This window comes from Crassostrea angulata, unplaced genomic scaffold (assembly GCF_025612915.1).
Source record: "Crassostrea angulata isolate pt1a10 unplaced genomic scaffold, ASM2561291v2 HiC_scaffold_265, whole genome shotgun sequence".
Taxonomy (NCBI): domain Eukaryota; kingdom Metazoa; phylum Mollusca; class Bivalvia; order Ostreida; family Ostreidae; genus Magallana; species Magallana angulata.
Window position 1 is genome coordinate 14,011 of NW_026441818.1, and position 18,233 is coordinate 32,243.

General features: G+C 34.3%; 1 protein-coding gene across 1 annotated transcript; it reads left to right on the forward strand.

Moving 5' to 3' along the window:
- The first annotated feature begins 13,810 nt into the window (after positions 1-13,810).
- On the forward strand, positions 13,811-17,281 carry LOC128169964 (uncharacterized). Its single transcript, XM_052835979.1, has 2 exons — positions 13,811-16,365; positions 17,158-17,281. The coding sequence occupies exons 1-2, from the start codon at positions 13,919-13,921 to the stop codon at positions 17,165-17,167; spliced, it is 2,457 nt and encodes an 818-aa protein (XP_052691939.1). The 5' UTR covers positions 13,811-13,918; the 3' UTR covers positions 17,168-17,281.
- Positions 17,282-18,233: the final 952 nt, after the last annotated feature.

Sequence of the window (18,233 nt, forward strand, 5' to 3'; positions counted from 1 at the left end):
TCAACTGATTACCATACCCATTGAATTCTCGTCTTTTGTTTGGCATTTGCAAACATCTACACATAAATAGGGGAGGGTGGGCAGGGAAAGAGTCAGAATGCTATGATATTTTTTATAACGTTACTCCATGTGCCACAAATTTTAAAATGTAACAAGGGGCCCATAAGCCTCATCCGTCACCTGACCATACTCTGTCATGAGGTTTTGCTTCCGCCATTTTTCGCTTAATATTTCGATAATAATAAATACAAATGTGCTCAAACTTCGGTCATCCAGTATGAAAAATGTCCATACTATCTGTTTTGAAACGCCCCCCCCCCTACAGCTTCAGTTTTCAATACACATCAAAAAATAGAAAGTCTACGGGGATTTCGCATTGCACCAGTCATGATTAAGCCCCAAAGATAAGGTTGAAAAATTGCGCGAGGTGTCCTGAGTACTTCCGAATGGAAAAAAGTTGTAAACATTTCCCATTATTAATCTCCGTAAGAAATTTGCTTTCGTTCATGTAAACTTTTATGGGTGAAAAAGGATAATTTCAACTGTACTTCTTTCGCAGGTATGTGTATTTTAAAAAAAAAATCATCACAAAGTGACGGAAGCAATAACTTGGGACAAACTATAACTACACTGTTGCTTCGTCAATGTATATTCATGTGCTCTATAATTATAGGGCTAATTATTTTTATTGTATCATCCAAAACACTTTAAATTCTATAAAAAAATATTAAAAGTTGAAGCATATCATATACAAGTACAAAAAAATAATCTATCAAAATTACCCAACCCTGTCTTATATAACCATTACAGCTCTAACCTAACACCAGAACCCCTGACACAGGGTCCACTAAATTCATCATTTTGGAAGAAGCTTTCTTCCTCATTATAACTATGTACTTTCAGGTGATTTATTGGATTAATACCCAGGGGCAGGGGAGTAGACTTTCAACGAAATACTGCATACATTAGGAGTTTAACTCATACACCAGAACCCTTGACCCAGGGGCTATGCAATTCACAATTTTGGAGGAAAGTGTGTATTCCTCATCGTTTCTATGTTCTTAGTTCATTTGCCTAATAATCATGAGCAGAGGAGAGAATTTTTAAAGAATAAATGCATTTATTTTCTCTATATTATCATAATTTATCATTAAAGCCCCGCCCTAAGACTAGAACCCTACCCAGTGGCCATAAAATTCACAATTTTGAAAGAGGCATTCTTCCACATCTTTACTAGGTACATGTACTTATAATAATGTATTTTTCATCTACTCTAAAACAAAAAGCTAACTGAATGTGCGAATATAGAATAGTTAGAAATGCAATATATAAAAAATCACTAAAATTTGATATGAAATGTTGTCAATATATACAAAAAGTATTCAATTGTGATTTTCTTTTTATTAATGGTTTACATTGTATTGAAGACAAAAAATGTAAAAAATTTTACGAAAATTTGTTGTTCAAAAAATTCAAGCCTCTCTGTCACGAGGCAATGTTTAAAAGAATGTTTTCAGTGGGAAAAGAATATTGGAATGACATATACAAAAACAAAGTAAAAGATATATATGACAAACGAATATGTGAATTTAACTACAAAATGCTGAACAATACAGTGTGCTGTTACAGCTTCCTTTTAAAATGCAAATATAGGTCTTCTGCTTCTTGTAATATATGTAGCGAAATTGAAGATGTAAAACATTTGATTTTTGAGTGTAAACATGTTAAGATGATATTGTCAACTTTAAGCTGAGTTATAGGATTTGATATACAGTGGAAAAAATGTTATTTTGGGTTTTTATTTTGAGAGAAATACAAAAATACGCTATTTTAATACTATTGTGTCATTCATAGCATACAAGATATTTAAATATAAAAAAAATATCAGATACAATATCGATGTACTTGTAAATATGTCAAAAATACAAATGTTAAAAATAATATTGTGAAATTTGCAGATATGCTGTAATTGTTATAATACATGTAATATTTCTCTATGACTAACTATTTTTGCCCGAGATAGTTGGATTTTGTTAATGGGCTGATTTGTAATGTGAAATAGATAAATAAAAAAAAAATGTAATTTTGATATATTATCATAAGAGCCCCACCCTGACACCAGAACCACAAAATTAGCTATTGTGGTAGAGAGTTCAATGCTCAATACAATCATGCCAGCAGTTTGACTGCTTGATGTCAAGTAGTAAAGAAGAAGATTTAAACAAAATGCATTAATTTTGATGGCTTTAACCACCCCCCCCCCCCCCAGGAAGGCGGGGTCATGGATTTCACAATTTTTAACCCCTTTATCCATAGATGCTGTACAAATACAGATAGCAAAAGGTGACTTAGATGACGAAGAAAGCCCCGACTTAAGGTCTGAACCACTGATGGAAGGGCTATATTTTTAACAATTTTTTATAGGACTTCATGGGCATCATAAACAAAAATCTAGTTTCCCCCCCGAGTTTATAGGGAAACAGAAGAAGACCTTTAAACAGTTGGCTATTTTTGCTTATTAATCCTTGCCCATGAGGACCATAGGGTAGTTAATTTATGAGTTTCATAATTATTATTCTCCTTCTTATAGAAAAGCTTCAATCTAAAACTTGTACCAATTGGCCTTGTAGTTTTTATAAAGTTACAAATTGTCAACGGACGGAGCTTTAGGCAGAAAAACAGACGAAACCATGAAAGCATTATTTCGCGCGAATGTTCCAGGTGACCTGAAAAGTGATAAATGTGGCAATTTACATGTAATTAACTTTTCTCAGAATTTTTTCAGATTCTAAAGTCCCCACTAACAGATACGATCTACCGCAGTGTCTGTGTTGAAATAAATGGCGTCATGTATAATATCTAAACACCGAAAACGCTCTATAATAGTTGATAACATGAGTATTAGTTTATTTTGCTTAAATATTGATGAATTTTTAAAGGATTGCTCTTGTGTTAATTTGTTAACAAAACGCGTTTCTACAAATCTGTGCAGCTAATAAAACTTGTCACGTGATTGAAATTCGCGATAGCGGTAGACAAAAATTGTGAAAATGTTCCGCTTGTTTGGGTTTTATTTTTAATGGTTTCAGTCGCATAATATATCATCTGTTAGCAGTAAGCAGCATCATTATAACAAAGCAGCCAATTTAATAATGAAATTTATGAATGGAAATAAATAAAATATTTGCATTTTTCTTCATTATGCATTTTGTTCATTTATGCAACAACTGAAACCTTTTTGCTAACCTTAACAGATGAGTGGACATAAATTCATATTGTTGCTGGATGCTAACAACAGTAACATACTTATACTTATTTTTGTCCTTTGATTAATCTCTACGTTTATTCTCTGAAAATTACAATAAACAGTAAATCTTGTTTTATTTGCATGTTACCAAATTTGCAAACATTGGGTAAAATGTAACTGTATTTGTTTCCGTCAGTCATTTTTTGTAATTTCAAAACAGTTTTTGTAAGCAGACAATATGGAATATTACTAAAACTGCATATTGTTTTCATTTTGTGATTCGAAAGTGATCACGAACAAGATGAAATAAATTGAATTAAAAACATGGATTATGTCATAATCAAAAGTGAAATGTCGTAAGCAGTATGAATACAAAGAAAACAAAGTACGTGATCCCTTAAAATTATTTGTGCATTATTTCATTTTTTAGAATAAAACAAAAAAGATGCTGGAATAGATAACAACTTAATCTTACATTCGGTTATAGGTGTGTAATTATTCCGTTATATGTCGAGCTGAACTAATATTTAACTGATTGTGATAAAAGACCACTTCTAACATGATGAAAATATAATAACATTACGACGAGAATAAAACTTTATTTCAAACCAAAAACAGCAATTTACAAGCACGCACTGCTGGACTTTAATACTTCAGAAAAATTAAAAGGTAGACTATCCATAACTAAGGCAAATTTAACAATTTGATGGATCTATACTAGATTGAATAAATATTATGTATATGTATATGTAAGTTATTATGAGGCGAACAAATGCCAAACTCGGGAGTATCTATGAATTCAATATCATCAATCTTTTGCACTTACACTTTTTTTAAAGAGTTGTCTGTCCTTTAGAAAATTAAAAAAAAAATCATTTTCTGAAAATATATATGGTAAATTATAAATACCTTTAGCATATTCGAAGAAAAAGAAAGAGCGAGGTTTTGCAATTTTTACTTAGAGAAATGTGAGAGTTACTAGTACTAAAATATATTTAAAAGATGCATTTTTTCCCACGTCCGTTAATGTTAACTTCAACATATGATAATTTTGTTAATATTTACTTTTTATGATTTCAAAAGTTAATCGTTATTATTTAAGAAAGTATGGGACTCACGGTTTTGAAACTACCGCGCAACTCCGAATGACGTAAACCAATTCGCAGTCGTTAAATCTGTTGGATCAATTCTAAGGTATTTCACAATAAAATTTATTGTGGAAAGGATTTCATAGTTTCTTTTTAAAATAAAACGTGAACATTATTGATAATAGTAGTTAATTTAACCCAAAAATCTTATTTTACGACATAAATATCGGTTCGGTTTTCGGCAATGCGGAGGAAACGTGGATTCGATTTTGAACGCTGAAAAGACATAAAGGTTGCTAAAGCTCAGAAAAAGGATGGTCTAGTGCGAACGTGGACGCTCTTTTGGGCAGACCAATCACATAATTTGATATTACAGCTGAATAATTCGCATCACAGATGGAGGAAGATGACTCGACGCCAGCAAAAGCGATTTGTCCAGGTTTGACCTACATGTACATTCATTGATAGAGTAAAAGTATTTGGTAATCTCAGCGAGGTTAAGTTCGTCGAGACTGAAAATATTTGACACACGTTTCTTCAGTTTTTCAGTTTTGGCGAATCTTGCTGAGATTAGAGTAAAAGTTAAATTGGTATGGACATCATCGAATTTTTCATATGCCGGTGTAATGCACTGGTGCTTGCATGCATTGGTCTCTGCTCATGAATGTGTAAGATACCTATACCTATATAAGACTTATATAAAATACCTATACCTATATAAGTAGGCATCGAACATATTCGTGAGTAAAGGCCCAAGCACCTGAGGTGTAATTTCATAATAAAACAAGTAAGTATAATCATATATACAAGTTTTTGACAGCATGGTTCAATACACAGATCAGAACCCAGTAGAATTCTTGATGTCTTTCATTATTAATAGTTAATTCTAAAATATATCAGAATTTGTATCATGTCGCCACATGTTTCAGAAAATCAGATATTTCAAGTAGTCGATTTTCAACGCATGAGTTCATTCCAAAATGATGTTAAACCACACATACGAAATCTCCTGGCGTCTCTATGCATAGCCATTAGTCGAATTATGTGGCATCAAGTTTATATTTTAGCTACAAGTAGAAACTGCATATGATGACAACTAACTTTGATTTTGTAACAGTAATTTCAGATGCTATGTCTGAGTGAGATTTAATAATGATTCAGCATAGATAAAAATTGTTAACTGACAGCCATTATGTGTGGCGTTAGGTGTTAAACTATCGGAAACCCATGACGTCAGAAGGTGTATTTTAAAATAGGAAGACAAATAGAACACTTTAGGTAATGATATTTGTTATGGTATACAGGGTTAGGGTTAGGGTAAAGGCATATTTACGAAATCCTTTGCCTTATCAACTCGTCAAAGTCACCGAATGTCACGTGATCTTTGAAGGGCGGAGTCAAAGCTGGATTGATATATATAGTGGTTGTTGTTTAGGTTAAATTTCTCTACCAGCCATTTTACCTTACATTTAAACCTCAGCGTGAAACTTGAAACCATAAACTTGTTTTTGAACTCTGTGTGGGGGTCAAGTTTTGAACTTATACCTCGGTAGAAGCTCTTTTAAGATGATAAAGGATCATTAAATATTCTGGTTTGCATTAAGATTTACATAATTTTTATATCAATTATTGTAAATGACGAAATAAACCCTTCTTAAAAACCACACAGTATATTTTAAGCTGTAATGTTTGAGGTCAAAGGTTAAGGTTAAAGGATTAACCTTATAGGTCTTATTGAGTTTCCTAAGTATTAGTAAGGTCGTGTAAAGTTGTGTAAAGTCAACACAACAGTCATAACGGCAAGTTACGCATTTTTACTTCTGATTCCCATGAACCTAACATTAGGGCCCTACATATTGCATATCAATTTCAACAAGAGACATCCCTCTAACTAATGACAATCAGTATAAAAACCATTTCATGAATGCTAGCAACACTTGTATGCCTTCAAGTACAGCAACTCTCAATTTTACAAAAAATATTGACGGGTACTTTTTTTCCCCGAAACTGTCCCTTGCTACCTAAAGGTTTTTCGATTTCAACTGATTGGCTATCACTAAGATTTCTAGAATATAAGTTACGGTTCTTCAATGTCATGCACAACAGGTTAATGAACGATAAATATGGGTGCAAGTTTCAATGTAGCTGATCTCTGGGAGTTTCCTAATTTGCAATTAAAAAACTGAATTTTTTTACTGATATACCAAAAATGATGGGTTCCCTAATGGAGGTGAAATTTCACAATAAAATAATTTATCATTTAATCAATGCTGATTACTTCTTTCATGTAATAAAATATAAATTAAGGTGTGAGAATACATTTAAAAAGAGTTAGGAGATTTCTTAGGCGATTTACTATACCGATAATCTAATGATAAACAGAAAATTATGGGTTCTTTCATGGAAGTATAATTCTTTAAGAACAGGATTTATCATTTAAATAAAGCTGTTCATTCTCTTTGTATTAATATAATAAAAGATGAATTAGGGTGTAAGGATGAATTAAAAAAGAAGATTAAGAAGATGTCCTAGGTGATGAACTATAATACTGATTATTTAATGATGAACATGAAATGAAGGGTTAATACTAAAGGTCGTAACTTCAAAATAAAAGCATTTTTCTGGAGACTAATGCTGGTTATTTGTTTATTTTTTTGTATTAATGTAATAAAAGATAAATTTGGATGTAAGGGTAGATTCAAGAAGACTTAGACTGTTTCCTAAATGATTAACTACACTGATAATTTAAGGATAAACAGAAAATGATGGGTTCCTTAATGGGGTGCAATTTTATAAGGAAAGGATTTATCATTCAACTAGAGCTGTTTATTTCTTTGTATCAATATAATAAAAGATTTTAGGGTGTAAGGATGAATTAAAACAGACAGGAAGGTTTTGTAGGGAATATCTTATACTGATAACTTAACGATGGAGAGGAAATTAAGGGTTAGGGTTAGGGTTAAGGTTGGGTTAGGGTAAGGGGGATTGGGTTAGGGTTAGGGTTAGGGCACTTTGACGTGTTGCGTGTGCGGGATTGCGGGACTCCGCCTATTTTTAATCACATGACTTGTCAGTCATGTGGATTATGTTTACAAGTGTGTACGTTTCTATTATAGTTTATTTACCTAGAATGATTTGTGTGCAATTTGATGTGCAATTTGTCTTTTAGCGGTAAGTTGGTTTACTGTACTTCATGTTTTAATTATCAAAATATATTTTACATTATTGCTTATACATATTAAGTAATTAATGGGATGTAATAATCTTAAATAAAATATAAGAAATGAGATAGTATTTTATATAGAGAGAGGAATTCACTGAAAAGTAAACAATAAGATACTGACTGAAGGTTACCTGCGATATGATACAAAATATTTAGAATCAATAATTGCATAATTCTCAAATATAAACTTTTATAAATTTTATTTATTATAATTTATAAGTACTGAGGTCGTACATTTTTGGTGTACCCTAGATACACCTTGGGTATACCCAGGGTATACCCTGGGTATACCTAGGATATACCCTGGATATACCCTGAGTATACCCAGGGTATACCCTAGGTATACCCTAGGTATACCCAGGGTATTCCCTAGGTATACTCAGGGTATACCCAGGTTTTACCCTAGGTATACCTAAGGGTTTACCTTAGGGTATACCCAGGGTATACCCTGGGTATACACAGGATATACCTAAGTTAGTGTTTACGAATGTTTTAGCCACGTTCACTGTTATTTTAATACGTTTTGTTGAAATTATTTCACAATTTCAATGTAACTGATTTATTATTAAAGAGACCTTTGATTATTTAAGATATGTAAAGTTAGCTTTACCTAGATGGATATAAAAGTGAATTAATATGAATGGAACTTTTTTTTTTTTAAAGATGAATTCCGACGAAGATGAGCAGACCTTTGCAGAAACTGTGATGGAAAACATGAACTTAGCGAATATGTATTATCCTGTGAGCGAGTCACCCATGTTATTCATGAGAAGAGATAAACGGGTATTTGTAAGAAGCATGACAGTTGACGAAGCAGAAAGAGATATTTGGCTTCAGTACTCTTTTGATATTGATGGATGTGTTATTGAACTGAAGAATTTAAATGGAATACGAATGTTAGTTAGACATATAACACTCTTTCCGAATGATAATGGCAGTTTACGTGAGATTAGAAGCACTTTAAAGAAACTTATCAATGTAACAGAATATTCTAAAAGCGAGCTTATGAATTTCAGCAGCTCTTTAGGGTTTCAATTGTTTTACGAAAGAGGATGGGAGTGTTGGATAGCCATGATACCTGTACACAAGCAAGGTTCTGTAGCTTTCCTGAAACAGATAATAAAACAACAAACATTCAATACTTTCCTTGAATTGAGAAGAAAATTCAGAGATATACTCGCAGATTATGCCATGAATGGAATTGCTTCAAAAACCCTTATGAACAACGATATCAAGGATGTCCGTAAAAATGATCGTGTTACCTGATGACTGTTCTACAATACTTTCTGCTGTACAGACTGCTCTGGACAACGTCTCTTTAACAGGATTTAGGCCCATAATATTTTGCTTTCGTTTTGGAGAAAAAATGACGGATGGACTACCATTATCTGACTTTAATAGGGAAGAGATATGTAGATCAACTGTTCATGCAGCTGTAGACATTTCCACGGATGGTGAGGTGGATCTATTTTGGTCCACCTCAGGTTTGCAGGAATTAATCGGCTTGAGAGGTGTATTAAGCACATGTTTATCGCTTACAGACTGTTGAAATTTCCAAAGCAATCAAGATGGATATTAAGAATGGTTTACGAAAGGTTTGTCGCTTTCCAGACCAGTTACGGTTTGTTAAACTTTATGCAGATAATCCACACCGTCAGCCCAATTGTCGAATTCATCCAGTGTTGGCTTGCATTGGTGGAGGTATGTGTCTTTCCAAGGCCGACAGCAGAAGCTTTCCTACGCGACGCAGGGTTAGGGTGAGGGTGAGGGTTAGGGTTAGGGTTTGGGTTAGGGTTTGGGTTAGGGTTAGGGTTAGGGTTGGGTTGGGTTGGGTTAGGGTTAGGGTTGGGTTAGGGTTAGGTTAGGGTTAGGGTTAGGGTTGAGTTAGGGTTAGAGTTGGGTTAGGGTTAGGGTTAGGGTTAGGGGGTTAGGGTTAGGGTTAGGGTTGGGTTTGGGTTAGGGTTAGGGTTAGGGTTAAGGCATATTTACGAAATCATTTGCTGTATCAACTCGTCTATGTCACCGAATTGTCACGTGGTCTGTGAAGGGCGGAGTTAAAGCTGGATTGATACATATATATAGTGATTGTTGTTTAGGTTAAATTTCTTTAGCAGCCATTTTACCTCACATTTAAACCTGAAACCATAAACTTGTTGTTGAACCCTGTATGGGGGTTAAGTTTTGAACTTATACTTCAGTAGAAGCTCTTTTAAGACGAAACAAAATTCATTTAATGTTCCGGTTTGCATTAAAATTTACAAATATCAATTATTGTAAATGACGAAATGAACTCTTCTTAAAACTCCCACAATAGATGTTAAGCTGTAATGTTTGATGTAAAAGGTTAAGGTTAAAAGATGAACCTTAAATGTCTTATTGAGTTTTCTAGGTATTAGTAAAGTTGTGTAAAGTCAACACAACAGACATAACCGCAAGTTTTCAATTTTACTTCTGATTCCCAGGAACCTAACATTAGGGGCCTACATATTGCAAATCAATTTCAACAAGAGTCCCCCCTCTAACTAATGATAATCATTAAAAATCATTTCATGAATATTAACAACACATATAAGCCTTCAAGTATAGCAACTCTCAATTTTTACAAACATTTTGACGGGTACTTTTTTCCCCCCAAACTGTCCCTTGCTGCCAAAAGGTTCTTCGATTTCAACTGATTGTCTATGATTAAGATTACTGTAATATAAGCAATATATTCCAAAAGATTTAGAAGGTTTCCTTGCTGATTAACCATACTGATAATTTAACGAGAAACAGAAAGTCATGGGCTCCTTCATTGGGGTGGAACTTTTAAACAAAAGCATTTATCATTTAACTAATGCTGTCTATTTCTTTGTATTGATGTAATAAAAGATGAATTGGGATGTGAGGGTAAATTCCAAAAGATTTAGAATGTTTTCTTTGTGATAAACCATACTAATAATTAAATGAGAAACAGAAAATCATGGGTTCTGTCATTGGGGTGGAATTTTTGAACAAAAACATTTATCATTTAACTAATGCTGTTTATTTCTTTGTATTGATGTAATACAAGATAGACTAGGCTGCAAATATTAACACAAAAAGACTTAGTAGGTTTCCTATGTGATTAAGTTGTACTGACATTTCAACGCGAAGCCGAAAACATTGAGGTTCCCTCATGGAGGTTGAAATTCAAATTAAAAGCACTTTTCTTTTACATTTTACTGGTTATTTTCTTGTATTGATGTAATAAAAGATAAAAAAGGGTGCCAGGAAAAATTCAAAAAAGATTTAGGAGTTTTTCTTGGTGATTAACCATACTGATAATTTAATGAGAAACAGAAAATCATGGGTTCTGTCATTGGGGTGGAATTTTTGAACAAAAACATTTATCATTTAACTAAAGCTGTTTATTTCTTTGTTTTGATGTAATAAAAGATAGATTAGGCTGCAAATATTAACACAAAAAGACTTAGTAGGTTTCCTATGTGATTAAGTTGTACTGACATTTCAACACGAAGCCGAAAACCATGGGTTCCCTCATGGAGGTTTAAATTCAAATTAAAAGCACTTTTCTTTTACATTTTACTGGTTATTTTCTTGTATTGATGTAATAAAAGATAAAAAAGGGTGCCAGGAAAAATTCAAAAAAGATTTAGGAGTTTTTCTTGGTGATTAACCATACTGATAATTTAATGAGAAACAGAAAATCATGGGTTCTGTCATTGGGGTGGAATTTTTGAACAAAAACATTTATCATTTAACTAAAGCTGTTTATTTCTTTGTTTTGATGTAATAAAAGATAGATTAGGCTGCAAATATTAACACAAAAAGACTTAGTAGGTTTCCTATGTGATTAAGTTGTACTGACATTTCAACACGAAGCCGAAAACGATGGGTTCCCTCATGGAGGTTTAAATTCAAATTAAAAGCACTTTTCTTTTACATTTTACTGGTTATTTCCTTGTATTGATGTAATAAAAGATAAAAAAGGGTGCCAGGAAAAATTCAAAAAAGATTTAGGAGTTTTTCTTAACCATTCTGATAATTCAATGAGAAACAGAAAATCATTGGTTCTGTCATTGGGGTGGAATTTTTTGACAAAAGCATTTATCATTTAACTAATGCTGTTTATTTCTTTGTATTGATGTAATAAAAGATAGATTAGGCTGCAAATATTAACACAAAAAGACTTAGTAGGTTTCCTATGTGATTAAGTTGTACTGACATTTCAACGCGAAGCCGAAAACCATGGGTTCCCACATGGAGGTTTAAATTCAAATTAAAAGCACTTTTCTTTTACATTTTACTGGTTATTTCCTTGTATTGATGTAATAAAAGATAAAAAAGGGTGCCAGGAAAAATTCAAAAAAGATTTAGGAGTTTTTCTTGGTGATTAACCATACTGATAATTTAATGAGAAACAGAAAATCATGGGTTCTGTCATTGGGGTGGAATTTTTGAACAAAAGCATTTATCATTTAACTAATGCTGTTTATTTCTTTGTATTGATGTAATAAAAGATAGATTAGGCTGCAAATATTAACACAAAAAGACTTAGTAGGTTTCCTATGTGATTAAGTTGTACTGACATTTCAACGCGAAGCCGAAAACCATTGGTTCCCTCATGGAGGTTTAAATTCAAATTAAAAGCACTTTTCTTTTAAATGTTACTGGTTATTTCCTTGTATTGATGTAATTAAAGATAAAAAAGGGTGCCAGGATAAATTCAAGAAAGATTTAGGAGTTTTTCTTGGTGATTAACCATACTGATAATTTAATGAGAAACAGAAAATCATAGGTAAGGGTTAGGGTTAGGGTAAGGGGTTAGGGTTAGGGTTAGGGTTAGGGTAGGGTTAGGGTTAAGGTTAGGGTTGGGTTAGGGTTAGGGTTGGGTTAGGGTTAGGGTTAGGGTTAGGGGTTAGGGTTAGGGTTGGGTTAGGGTTAGGGTTAGGGTTAGGGTTAGGGTTAGGGGTTAGGGTTAGGGGTTAGGGTTGGGTTAGGGTTGGGTTAGGGTTAGGGTTAGGGTTAGGGTTAGGGTTAGGGTTAGGGTATAGGCACTTTGACGAGATGCGTGTGCGGGAATGCGGGACTCCGCCTATTAATCCACGTGACTGTCAATCATTTGTTTCTATTAATATCTGATGATTTGGTGTTTTATCATTCTTTTGATTGTGACTTTGTTGGATTATATGGGTTTTTCACTTGTTAAAGGTAACTGCATTTTTTAATATCATTATTTAATTGCTCATTATCCTGAATTCTAATGTTAAGTAGCAATAGATATGAAATTTTATAAGCATAGTAGTTATTCCTGGTAGTAATTGATAGACTATTGAATTGATCTATAGTTTACAATTAAATTTCAATTGTAGCAAGATATTCATCAAATGTAGTGAATGATTGATATTAATGAAACTTTCTGATATAATTAATTAAGATAATTACGTTAAAAACTTTGGCTCATTAAACTTAAGGTCTAACATTGTTTTACTCTGTGTTGAACCCGTGTATACACTGGGATCAACTAGGGTATACCCTGAGTTTACCCTGGGTATACCCCGGGTATACCCTGGGTTTACCCCGGGTATACCCTTGGTGTACCCAGGGTATACCCTGGGTTAAACCCGGGTATATCCTGGGTTTAACCCGGGTATACCCTGAGTTTATCCCGGGTTTAACCCGGGTATACCCTGGGTTTACCCCGGGTATACCCTGGGTTTACCCCGGGTATACCCTGGGTTAAACCCCGGTATACCCTGGGTTAAACCCGGGTATACCCTGGGTTAAACCTGGGTATACTCTAGGTTAAACCCGCGTTTAATCTGTGTTAAACCCGGGCATACTCTTGGTTAAACCCAGCGTATACCCTGGGTTTTACCCGGGTGTACCCTGGATTAAACCATGGTAAAGGCCGAGTTATATTTAGGTTTACCCCGGAATATACCTTAGACTATACTCGGGTTTAACCCAAGGTTGATCTTTGAGAATAGAGTTTAATATATATTTTTGTTAAAAAATTAATTAATTGAGATATAATGCTGGGTAATTATTTCTTATCATCATCTAAGTTGAAAATTAGATATTATAAAAAAAAAAGCTTTTCTCATTACGAGTGTCTAAACACGTCATATTTTTTAAAAATTTTAGATGGATATGGAAGATACGGAACAAACTTTTTCTGAAACGGTGTTGGAGAATTTCAACCTAGCCAAGGCGTACAATTCTGTATCTGAAACACCACAACTGTTTTTAAGAAGGGATGATCGGATTTTTGGAAGATGTCTGACAGTCGATGAAGTAGAAAGAGAAGTATGGTTGAGATATTCCTTTGACATTGATGGATGCGTTGTGGAGTTTAAATCTTTGGCCGCAATAAGAATGCCCGTGAGACATATCACACTGTTTCCAAATGATAATGCAAGTCTACGGAACGTTAGAGGCTTTTTGAAAAAGCACGTCAGATTAACAGAATACAGTAAAAGCGAACTTATGACCTTCTCAAACAGCTTAGGGTTCCAGCTATTTTATGAAAGAGGGTGGGAATGTTGGATAGCTTTAATTCCTATGCACCAGATGCATTCAGTTGCATTATCCATTCAGCAAGTGAGACAACAAGCCCTCGCCACATTTCTTCAGCTGAGAGAGAATTTTAAAAATACACAAATGGCTCTTGCTTTGCGTGGAGAGGCTAGAAGAACTCTCGAAAAGAATGACATAAATGACGTTCGAAAAATGTTCATTTTACCTGACGATTGTTATGCAATACTCGATGCTTTGCAAGCATCTTTAAACCAACTGACCCAAACTGGACTTTTGAGACCAATCATATTTTGCTTCCGCTTTGGTGAAAAAATGACCTGTGGATTATCATTGTCAGATTTTAATACCCAATTTACATCGCGTACAACTATCCATGTTGCTGCAAACATACTGTCAGACTCTGAAGAAGTTGATCTTCTTTGGTCTACTGCGGGATTGCAACAAATCATCGGCCACAGAGGAACACTTTGTACATGCTTATCATTCAAAGACTGTGCCAACTATCAGAGCAATCTAGATGGAAGACCAATGGATATCAAAACTTGTTTGCGGACGATTTGTCGTTTTCCACACGAGGTGCAGTTTGTTCAACTTTACGCTGACATTCCACATCGTCAACCCAATTGTCGATATCATCCAGTGTCGGGTTGCATTGTTGGAGGTATGTGTTTCCCACGATCGACAGCAGAGGCATTCCTACGCGACGCTGATCATTATATATCTACATTGCAAAGCAACTGGACATTACTAAGGAGAAGTACATGTAGGATTGAATTTGTTGTTTCGCAGGATTCAGTTGCTGACCATATAAATGCTATGGATTTTATTAATTTAACCAATCTAGAAGTACTTTTAGAAACTGTACCTCTGTTGGTGCCTTTTCCTTTGCATATTCTAACATGCATTCGACATTTGGGTTTATGGATTTGCAAGGAACTTAAAGAATTATTGAACGAGTATAAAAAAACAGGAAATGTGCGTGCCACCTGGCAATCCTATCAGTTGGAACTAGCCTCCGAAAAACTTTTGTGGGGAAAGCCACTTTGTGGAAGGAGTACATCTTACTCTATCAATCTAGGACCAGGAGCTCTTGGTCCCAGTAGAAGTTCAACTGACCACTATGGATTTCTATCTTTAGAAGTGTACTCAACCTGTATGCAAAACGAATATAGCATTCCCCCACAAGAAATATGGACAACATCTGAGGTCATATCTAAGATGATAAAACGGTCAGTGGGATTGCACGATCACTTGGATGGCAGCTATGGAGTCATTGGTCGACATTTGGTTGTTGCCTTACTACATGACCTGCACGAAACTGGCAAGGCTGCCAGTTACGTTCTTTTTGAAGATTTCGTACGAGAGATAAAATCTTGCAAGACAACATTTAAGACAGTCGGTGCTGTAACAATTAGATCGCTGGTCAAACTGTTAACAACAAACAGAAGAACAAATTCCCAAATGGTTTTCCCCAGCTTGTACCTGCTCTTGGATAAAAGTAATATATCAGTGGCAGAAGTCATAAAAGCTGGTATTCTTGAACTTGACCTTAAACATTTTCCAGCTGTTACAACATATGACAGGCATGGGAATATGACACTGACTTGGTCATTTAATGATAAATTCTGGACGGTTGTATATGACAAACGTTCTACAGATATCACAGAAAACACACTTGTCACAATATCAGATTTAGTAAGAGGTGAATTGGAAAAACGGGGGCTAATATACCCAAGTAAGATTAAGAAAACCCCAAAGATTCTTCCTTGGTTAACAATGTGCCTTCGAAGGCTCCAGAAAGAAAATATGGATATGGAACAATTAGTAATAACAATGACGTATATCAGCTGTATTGCACTTTTGATGCAGGGCCAATATGTCGAATATGACAGGTTAGCTTTACTGACGATCGACCTACCGGTAGATAAAAACAAACTGATCGCCTTGGAGATTTTGTCAAAGTTGCAATTGGCCAGCTTTAGATTTCGCAATTTGCAGTTAAATCGCTTGCACTTCACCATCCCACATAAACTTGAAATGTTGACAGGTGCAGAAAAGAAAAGTACGAAGAAGGGAGAAACAAAGCAATCAGAAGAGGTTACTACCAATGACAATAAAGTCGAAGAACTCCCCCCAAAATACGTCGATCATGACAATGCTGACGATGACCCTATTCTATTTGATAAAGACATCGGACATCGAAGAACTTCCACTTGCTTCCCGATTTCTACATCCTTGAAAGCTCCCTGGTCAGCCCAAGAGTTGGAATTCCTGCATGCTCAAAGGTTGGCAGAAGTTACCATTCGTGAAAAATACGAACGCTTTAAATTACAGTGTTTAAGATCAAATATTCCTTTCCGTACATTTCGGGCTTTTGAAACAAAACTACAAAGACTTTCAAATAAGTAAATATATGCTGCAAGAAGCATAATTTAATTGCATTTACATTTAACAGTTATGTGAGTTATAAGTCATGTTTGATTATAAGCAGGATATTGTTGATTTCGGAATTTCTACATCGGCAATCACTAAAGCAAATAAATTTTGTCTAAGTTTATTTTTGTCTGAGTATTTAATTTGGAAGTAAATGTGAAAAAAGTAATCTTTGACTTTTATTTCTTTATCAAACATTTATCAGGGAGTTTGTGAAATTTAGAACATTTTTTTTAACTTCTTAAATAGTTTCCGTCGAGTCTATTTTTTGATAATGTATTGTGTAGAGAATGGAAGTACTTAAGAATAAAAAATTGTTTAGATGGCTAAAAGTTTCTTGTGAATCAACCTAATGAACTAAGAACTTCAATTAAATACTGAGAAAGGGTTTTTTTCTTCAAGGTCATGATTTCACAAAGTCTCCATTTATGTTGAATAAGAAAATTGAAAATGTTTTGAATTTTTTTTTATCATAGTGTATAATTTATTAATGGTTTAAGTTCGCAGACAGATCTTTGTCCGCAAACATAGCGTACTAAATAAATCACGCACAAAAAAGTATGAATGAACTATTTCACTTCTTTTTGAACTGTTTTATAATTTAAAACGGCAAGATAATCTTTTACCATAACTTGCAATTACAGGACAAAGTAAACTCTAATATTTGGCATTTGCAAATGCTTACTCGAACGTTGAGCTTATGGATTGATGATACACAAGCCGTGTTAACTAGTCTTTCCCATCACTCAGAGCGCCTGCTAACGTTAACACAGAAAGCACAGTCATTGTTTCCTTGTCACTCCTTCAGTGCAGACGGTGATTTTCTTAGGAGAGGAAAGCAATTCATTAATTGAAAGTAATCAGTATACCTAATGATAAAGAATGTTTAGAATGCAAAATTAATTTCTTGTTTGTCTAAAGGAAGTTCAAATAAAAAAATAATAATATTTAATCATTCTACAATTTTAGAATATGTACAGACTTCCATAGATAAGATTAAAATGACTCAATCAAACACAATTGGTTTTGTTCTTATAAAACAAAATATTTTGTCACATACGTTTATTTTAATTATTTTACGATGTTCCTGTGCATTACAGATTCCTCACTTGTCTTGAATTAAATAGCAGTATGGAGAATGACTGGCTATCCGAAGGTAATTTTTATAACATAGATATTGAAACATTGTTTAATATAGCAAGCATATTACAAGTTTACATGCATGTTTTTGAATCATATTTGATAGATGAAAACGATCCAAAGTATGAAGTCTTAAGAGAATTTGTCCTTGAGACTCTCGGGAAGTTCAGTCGGGGGTTAGGGTTAGGGTTAGGGTTAGGGTTAGGGTTAGGGTTGGGTTAGGGTTAGGGTTAGGGTTAGGGTTAGGGGTTAGGGGTTAGGGGTTAGGGTTAGGGTTAGGGTTAGGGTTAGGGTTGGGTTAGGGTATAGGCACTTTGACGAGATGCGTGTGCGGGAATGCGGGACTCCGCCTATTTATCCACGTGACTATCAATCATTTCCTTCTATAAATATCTAAGAGTTTTTTATCATTCTTTTGATTGTGACTCTGTTGGGTCATATGGGTTGTTTACTTGTTAAAGGTAACTGCATTTTTTAATATCATTATTTAATTGCTGATTATCCTGCATTCTAATGGGTTAGGGTTAGGGTTAGGATTGGGTTAGGGTTAGGGTTAGGGTTAGGGTTGGGTTTGGGGTTA

What these genes read in the sequence shown, in the direction of transcription:
- LOC128169964 (XM_052835979.1), top strand. Translation starts at nt 13,919, where the DNA reads ATGCCCGTGAGACATATCACACTGTTTCCAAATGATAATGCAAGTCTA.